General features: G+C 30.6%; 1 protein-coding gene across 1 annotated transcript; it reads right to left on the reverse strand.

The window, feature by feature from the left end:
* On the reverse strand, positions 7,877 to 8,336 carry LOC104721972. The gene has a single exon (XM_010440057.1). It carries the CDS (start codon positions 8,333 to 8,335, stop codon positions 7,877 to 7,879), a length of 459 nt encoding a protein of 152 aa, XP_010438359.1. The 5' UTR covers position 8,336.

The raw sequence follows: 9,050 nt of genomic DNA on the forward strand, positions 1-9,050 counted from the left end.
TTTATTACGGACATAAACTCCTTCTTCTTTTGCGGTCCATCTACAAACATTAGGGTGCATTCCAGTGCATGTACCATCAATAAAATCTTTGTCCGGACGAAACGCATCAAAAACCACATAGTGTTTGTAATTTGGTCCCTAAGCATACAAAAATAAAAAGTAATCTATCAAAGTATGGGTGAGAAACGGAATTAATATGAATCAGAATAAAGTAACAAAGTTTTATATAAACCAAACATATATTATATATCATCTAATGCAATGAATAAAACAAGAATTCCAGTTAACGTGTAGAAGTCCATTAAAAATTTTAGTAGTGCATTATAAACCTTTTTGAGTTAAACACAAATATCAAAATAGGTTTTGTTGAATCAAATTCTTCAATCAACAAAACTCAAAATGAATTTCTTACCTGCCATAAATTACACCAGTACTTAGTTTTTGAAAGGATAGTAAATTTAAACTGAAAACTTTCGTCAATATTAAGATAGGTGATCGGAAAATCGTGGCTTTTACTTTTGCAATGAACCTTCATTTTCTTGTGAAACTTAAGTTGATTTACTATTTCAACATTGAATTTTCTGAAAAGAGGTGGCATCAAATAAGAGTTTATAGAATCAAAAGAAAGGAGGATAAGAAAAAAAATTAGCAAACATTTTTTTCATTTTTGTAAAACCTTTCTAAAGTGTAATAAACTTTTGTCATGGGTATAAGTGTGTTACAAGGTCATATATATAATACATCTGCACACAGAAAATACAAACAAATATTTTTGCTCATACATTTGCTAACATATGTTTTTGTTCTTCTTTCCTTTGATTTTACAAACTTTTAAATTGTTATCTCCTCTCATATTTAATGCTTTGACCTTTGATCTTTGACATTTAATAATACATTTTCAAAGACTACAAATCTTATAGACTGTTGATTTGATAATAAATTTATAGACAGAAATATTAAATTATATAATATCAATATCTTAATGTCTTTCCCATCCTTCGGTGTCCTACCATTTCCCTCCTCGCCGCCTAATTGTTCCGATTTTTCTTCCGTCAGTAGATCTACAACGCCAGCAAAGCTTGTCTCCATCTCCATGACTATGGTTCAGCTTTTCCTGCTCTCAATGGGTTCCTCCTGTCCAAGGCCACCAGATTTAGCGCTGCGGGTGAGTTTATTGTCTCCTCCGGATCCGCCAGAACCACCAGATCTTCCAGACGACGAGTTAACTTCAACTTGGTTGTTGCCGTCCTATGATTCCCGTCTTCCTAGTGAGTTTGATGGAGAGTGGTTCTCTCTCCTCCTCCCCCCCTCCCCCTCTCGTTGATCCCCTGAAGGTGTTCATCCATCTAAGTGGGTCTCTTGTTTGGGGCTGGCCCTTTCTCTTGGTTGATGAATCAGTCCTCTTCTCAACCCCTCCTTTTGTGTTTCTCCAGCAGCTTATCCCCTTCTCTTTGCTTAAGGTTGGTCTTTATTTTGAATCACTTTGTTGAAAGGTGGAAATTTCGGATACTTCTCCGATTTTACCGGATACTACTCCGGCCTCCCTTTAATTGCAGTTGAGACTAGTTCTGTTGGTCTCCAGGTTAGAACCACTGTTGCTGGTTATTTTTCTGCCCATTTTTGGCAGAATTGGTTCATCAAATACTTCTTTGATGTAACCTTACCTGTTTGCGTCCAGCCAAAAACCATCTCTGTTGGCTTAGCCTCTGCTCTGTTCCAGCGAACTTTGCTCACCGGATACTTCTCCGGCGTCAACCTGTCCGTGTGTGAGGCAGTTCTTTTAACGTCACAATTTATGGTGACTAGTTCTTTTCCAGTCGATGTTTATGTATTGATTGCTACTTCTTTCATGGATGTTCTTGTGATATTTAGTTTCAATACTTCTCCTGGTGTCTTATCAAGCTTTTTCAAGTTTCTGTCTCTATGTTTGATTTATGCTTTAGTTGATTTATCTTTCAAGTTTGCTGTTCGGGAGTGTCCGAATAGGCTTTATCTTCTTGTAACTTTCTAATTCTAATCTAATATTGGATGCACACAAAAAAAACACTCAAATCTCTCAAAATTTAAAAATATTAAAATTCCAACAAATTTTCTAAAATATCAAATTTAATATCACCCGTTAATGTATTGAGTCATCCCAAACACATATTAGTCCATTAGTCAGATCCGTTGCTCACACTTTTTTTTGTTGGATTTTAATTTAAAATTATATACTTATATTTTAAACTATCATACTAGATAATGAAATAAGATGTCTTTTTCTTGTCACTTCTCCGTCTTATTTCAATTCTGCAAACTGGCTTCATCCTGCAAATGACTAAAGTAAATTCATTGCCACTCTAGCAATTACAGCAAAACTCGTTTAGTATATTAAAATCTGAGATAAATATATATTTTGAAAAAGGTCTACGATATTAAAAATATATAAAAATAAGAATAAAAGTGAATCTTAAGAGTTGAATACCCAAATGTGGTAACATATCTTTTAGATATTAAGGCTCCGAATGGTAACAACGTATTTGGTTCTGCGGGACAAATGATTTAGTAGTGCGGTACGGTTCAACTGGGGTTCATGCAGGAGAAATAAATTTGCGGAACAAGTGCGGTTAATACAAAATAAGCGGTACATAAATGTTTGATTGGTAAAAATAAATTTGCGGTTCACAATAATATCATATATATATATATGTTAAAATACATACATATTGCTAAATCAATTATATTTACACATAATTTTGTATTTATGATAAAATACATATTACTGAAAATTCAGAATAGTTATAATAATTATTATTATAGATCTAATCTAATAAGCTATTGATTGTTTGTTTATATAATGAAATCTCATTTATTAGACCATCTCCAATGTATATCTCTATTTTTCCTCTAAAATAGAGTAACTCTATAATAGAGTAAGAGTTAGTGTAAAAAAATAGAGGTGAGAATAGAGTTGCTCTATATAGAGCAATATTTGGTCCAGATTGCTCTATATTGCTCTATAATAGATTTTTGACTCTAAAATAGAGTGGGGTTGGAGATGCCCTTAGTTATTTGCTTAGACATAACTAAATTACATAACTACACATTAAGCTCATAGTTTTGATCTAATAATAATAATAAGTCAACTATATAAAAAGCACTTTCAAATAATAATGGATACATGAATGAAAAAAGAAAACTAACTTTTTTAGAAGTGATATGAGAGAAATTATGTATGATATTAATTTGTGTTTTATGTTTAAGTTTATTCATATATTTTATTATTGTTAAATGTTTTTTCAAACATTGGGTGCGTATTTGCTAAAACGCTGGGTATTGTCTACCTTGAAAAATTGAATTGCGTTTTTGATCTTTTAGGTATAATTATGGTTGTCTACAATAACGCACACTGCACAATTTTTTTAATGAGGAAAAACGCAAATAAAAAAATGAAGTTGTGAATAGTAACTTATTAGTGGTTTTCTATTTTTTGTTTGAATTCCGCGAATAATGGTGTTACCATTCACTACCTAAGAGTTGATAGCATAATGTAGTAACATATCTTATAGATATTATAAGTAAAAGAGAATCCAGTTTTATTTAGGAAATATATATTTGAAGTATAAACCCACCATCTTTCTCTATAAATACATATATTAGTGGAGGATTTGAGTACAATTTAATTTCATCAGAAAATATTTTTAAAATAAACAAAACAAAAAAATGGTTTCATCCTGCAGCGTCTTCCTTGTGTTTTTATGTCTTGCAGTTCTTCTCACCCCAGGTATGCCAAAAAAACATATAATTTAATTTATATGATTTTCTTTTTCCTTTTTACAAGACATTGACATATTATTAAGTACCAAACGAGCAAGAATCATGTATTAAAATTAACTAGTAAACCGCATCTAATTGTTTCTATTAGATATATTAATGTATATTATATCTCCATATATGTAGTTTAGCATATAGCATACACTTCTACTGTTACAATACATTGTGTTATTCGTCATTATATCCAATAACATTTTTACTTTGTGAATACTACGCTAATTTTCGGAAAATAATAGGTGAAGTATGCGCGAAGTCTATGCTCAAAGTTAATGGTGCTCAGAAATGATTCGCTATACAAGGCCCCTGCTCACAATTTCCGGACTGCAATAAGCATTGCAGAGAATTAAGATATCCATTAGGTGGAAAATGCCTCCAATATAAATCTGGTGCTAAAATGTGTGCTTGTATTTATTCATAATCTCATGTATAATCTATTTAGGATATTGCATGTATGGGTGTTACAATGTTTTAATTAAAAAAAATAATACCAAAATAAATTTTCAATAATGATATTATTTTATCAATGTCAATTCATAAGCAAAAAAAAAAAATTGTCCATGCTAATGCGTTCGGATACGTAATCTATCTTAACATTTTTGGAATACAAATTTGTGTCATCCTCTAATTGTAAACGGGTCGGTTCAATTTAAGACTTTAGAACCCAAAATCAATGATTCGGATCCAACTCAATCATTCAGTCGTCTCAACTATATATGAAAGTATATTAAACCGAATTCCTAAATTGAATGATTGTTGTGGACGAATCTTTACAGGACAATTTGTTTTTAGAAACTGAAATTAAAGCCAATAACAATTACGCATGGAATGCGGGTTGTTAGTAAATCTACTCCTATAAATAAGGTACGTTAATCTCGCCGTTCTATTATGATATATACGATTCTTGATTGTAAAGATGTTTTTAACATAATTTTAAAAGTTAGCATATAAGAAGCATATGCCTAATCAGCTATTCCCAAAATCTTCAATTTGAATATCTTCCGATCTCTTTTAAACTTGATCATCAAGAATTTATAGGAAACCTAAAAGAAACCCTACCATTTAGTCGGGTACTATATATAGTATCCAATCACACCACCAAAATGCATCAAACTCGAAAGAAAAAATTGTTTTTATTTACCAAGAGTTATGTTGACAACAAGAGCACTCCATGTTCTCACACTCTAATGACATCAAAAGAAGAATACAAATCAATAAACAATTTGGCAAGTGGCAACGTACCGGAAAGGCTTCCTTCGTAGCTACCTATGTGAGTTCCTCATCTGTATAAATGAGACATCAAATCGACATCAAAATTCTCCCAGTTACATATCTTTATGAATTGTTTCGCATGAACCAGGTTTTCAAAGAAAATATCCAGTTGATGAAGGAATACTTACGAGACATCATATTGCTGAGAAGATAAATGAGTATCCAAATCTTGGAGTAGATTGAGAAAAGAAGAGGATTTCAGGGACGGTAGATATATTCTTCCACCACGTTTGGCAGATAAAAGGGGCTATGTTCACTTCTCTCGCTCTCACTGTCGCTGGAATTTGTGAATAAGAACTCAGTCCAATAAACTATGATTAAATCAGTAATGCAAATGATATGGATATATACGATATTTTATGTTTCAATACTCAAAAACAACTATTAGCATAATTCACAAATTCAAGTCACTCATATATTATTTAAAGAGATGATAAACACACGCCAATTCAAATCTTAAGTATGTAATAACTCAAAACAAATGCGTCGTGAAAGTGCTGGATTAGAAAAGCAAAAGAGAGAACCAGTGAATTCATTGATACTGCAAAGTGTTTTAGATAAACAGAAGAAAATTAACTCATCGGGTTAAGTAGATATGAAACAGAGGATTGAGATGAGATGACGACGATTGGAGTGAACATATAATTTGATGGGTCTCTAAAATTCTCTGACAAATAGAGGTTTTTAGGTTTCGAATTTGGAAGTAACAAGTCTCAATTCGCGAATTCAGGAAACACTAGATTTAGGGTTTTCGAAGGGCTAAGACCATTGGTTTTTCCTATTTTTTCCTTTATAATAGAGGAGAGTTTTGCTCCAATGGTTTTCTCTATTTTTTCCTCTAAAAAAAATATTCCAAATAGATTCGTTTTTTATTTTACAATTAACATCTTTTATTTATAAAAATTGCAAACTAACCCATTTTACTTTAAATTTGTAACACTTTCATAAAATTATTATTTTTATTTAAATTAAATATTTATTANTCCAGTTGATGAAGGAATACTTACGAGACATCATATTGCTGAGAAGATAAATGAGTATCCAAATCTTGGAGTAGATTGAGAAAAGAAGAGGATTTCAGGGACGGTTGATATATTCTTCCACCACGTTTGGCAGATAAAAGGGGCTATGTTCACTTCTCTCGCTCTCACTATCGCTGGAATTTGTGAATAAGAACTCAGTCCAATAAACTATGATTAAATCAGTAATGCAAATGATATGGATATATACGATATTTTATGTTTCAATACTCAAAAACAACTATTAGCATACTTCACAAATTCAAGTCACTCATATATTATTTAAAGAGATGATAAACACACGCCAATTCGAATCTTAAGTATGTAATAACTCAAAACAAATGCGTCGTGAAAGTGCTGGATTAGAAAAGCAAAAGAGAGAACCAGTGAATTCATTGATACTGCAAAGTGTTTTAGATAAACAGAAGAAAATTAACTCATCGGGTTAAGTAGATATGAAACAGATGATTGAGATGAGATGACGACGATTGGAGTGAACATATAATTTGATGGGTCTCTAAAATTCTCTGACAAATAGAGGTTTTTAGGTTTCGAATTTGGAAGTAACAAGTCTCAATTCGCGAATTCAGGAAACACTAGATTTAGGGTTTTCCAAGGGCTAACACCCACCATTTGGAAAATTAAAAGGGTATCTAAACAATCTTTTCGAATTAAAACATTACATAATGTTTGTCCAAAAAAAATACATTAATTAGCATTAAAATAATATACTTATATACTATTTTCAAATTTAAAATTACAAAAATTTTAGATGAAAAAGGTTCATCAAATTATTTGTTCGGCGGGTTGTTAGTATATCGTTTAGTTATTATGCCAGATATAAGAATTCTAAAATTTTTGAAAACTTAAAATATTATAAACATTCAAACTTATAAAGTATAAAAATATCACTAGACAGGGATATACGTATGGTGGAACTGTTTTAGATCGACATTCATTTAAATTTAAAATATTTTATTTTATGCTACAACACGGGTGATATTTTATTTAGATCTTACTCTTTTTATGAGCTTGACCCAAATACATTTAATAACACATATTATAAATTAATACAAGAATATCAATCTAATATATAAAACACTATAACATTATTATGTAAATTCAAGAAACTATACGTATAGTACAAAATCATAAAAATTATATAAATTAAATTAATTAAAAAAATTAACTCATGGTGGTACACCATGTAAATCCTAGTTCATATTTACAAATGCACAACTTAATTGAACAATATTATCGTAAAGCATATTGAATAGATTGATGAAGTTTATAATCGCTCCTGTGTGCGGAACCACATACTTTTAATCAAATACATAAACCGAAATAAAAATTAACAATTATATATCTAGTCTCCAAATTTAACACAAATCACATATTTAATTAAAATATTTATAATATCTACAAAAAGTTATCATAAAGAAAATTAACTAATAGCAAAATACTGAATCTAAATCCTATAGTCCGCAGTTCAGCACTAACTAAATCCACCTTACCCTATCTCATATCATAATTAAAATTACTTTCATACATGTATAATAAAGCCATAACCAAATGCAGTTACATATCCTAAATTATAGTGATTATATATATATATATATTATTTACAGCAATTATAGAGATTATAGATATGTAAAAGAGAATCCAAAATAGGAGAGAAATTTATGACATTTTTTTATTACTTCAGCAAGATTTTTCATCCAAAGTCAACAAGGTACATATAATAAGAAAATAACCAAAAATGCAGAAATATGTCTTCACCATCCAACTTCCCATTTCTCCGACAATACATCTTCACCGCTCGCATAATACCAAAGATAAAGGCCATCAGTCTTTGCGGTCCAAACGCAATTCTTCCAACCACATCTATGGAACAAAATAACATCATCCCAAAACACGTTTACATTCATATGACCATCATCTTTGCTCATATAGCACCAAAACAAAGTTGAATGAAGCACATTTTCTCCGAAGTTCCAAGAAAATCGATCTCTAAATCTGATCAGGCTAATTTCACCTAGATCGTCTTCCTTAGATTTACAATGGATGAAAAGAGTTTCATTAGTGGTCAAACCGTTAACCACCGTGACTTGCCACTCAGAAATCTTTGGGACTATGATGTCTTTCGTCGTGGCTCTGCTGGCTAAAACATGATCTTGGCATGTTACGGCTAGAAATATGTAGATTGCCAAAAAAAATTGTTTGATGTGATTCATATTTTTGTATCTGATAGAAAACCTTTAAGAGGAATATGATAATGCTACTTTCTTTTTATAATGGAAGAGTGAAACGGTAATTGATGTTTTATTAAATTTTGATGTTATTGCATTGCATTAATGAAGAGTCATGCTGTAAATCATTTACAGAATCGCAGGTTAATTAGAATTGAAGCTGAAAGGTTTATCCTACATAATGATCAAATTAGATTATTATAATATATATTAAGAAAAAGAAGATTATAATTTAGATTGTGGTTTAGCTATTAGTTTTGAATTTATATAGTCTATGATGGACACAAATATGATTCTGATTATGACCGGTATAATTTGAAATCTATAATCGAACAAGGTTAATTGTATACAAATAATAAATTTGTTAACGTAACTGTTGTTGGGATTTCAGCATGGTCGATCGTATTTACTTCTAAATTCTAATAAAATAGTGTTTAATAAACACCTACTTTTAGTATATTAATTTTTGGCACACATTTTGGTTAAGTACTACAGCTTTTTACGTTACACTAGTATAATCTATAACAATATAATTGGAGTTGTTGAAATCCAATAACAAAATGACGAAAATATACTTGTATTGTTTTGGAAAAGATTATTGCAAATAAATTGTTTTTTTTTTTGGACAAACAATGATTCTATTCATTCAAACAGAAGCATTACAAAGGAAGGGATAAAGTATCCTAGAGTTAAGACAAAT

Source organism: Camelina sativa, chromosome 11 (assembly GCF_000633955.1).
Source record: "Camelina sativa cultivar DH55 chromosome 11, Cs, whole genome shotgun sequence".
NCBI classification, from domain to species: Eukaryota; Viridiplantae; Streptophyta; class Magnoliopsida; order Brassicales; family Brassicaceae; genus Camelina; species Camelina sativa.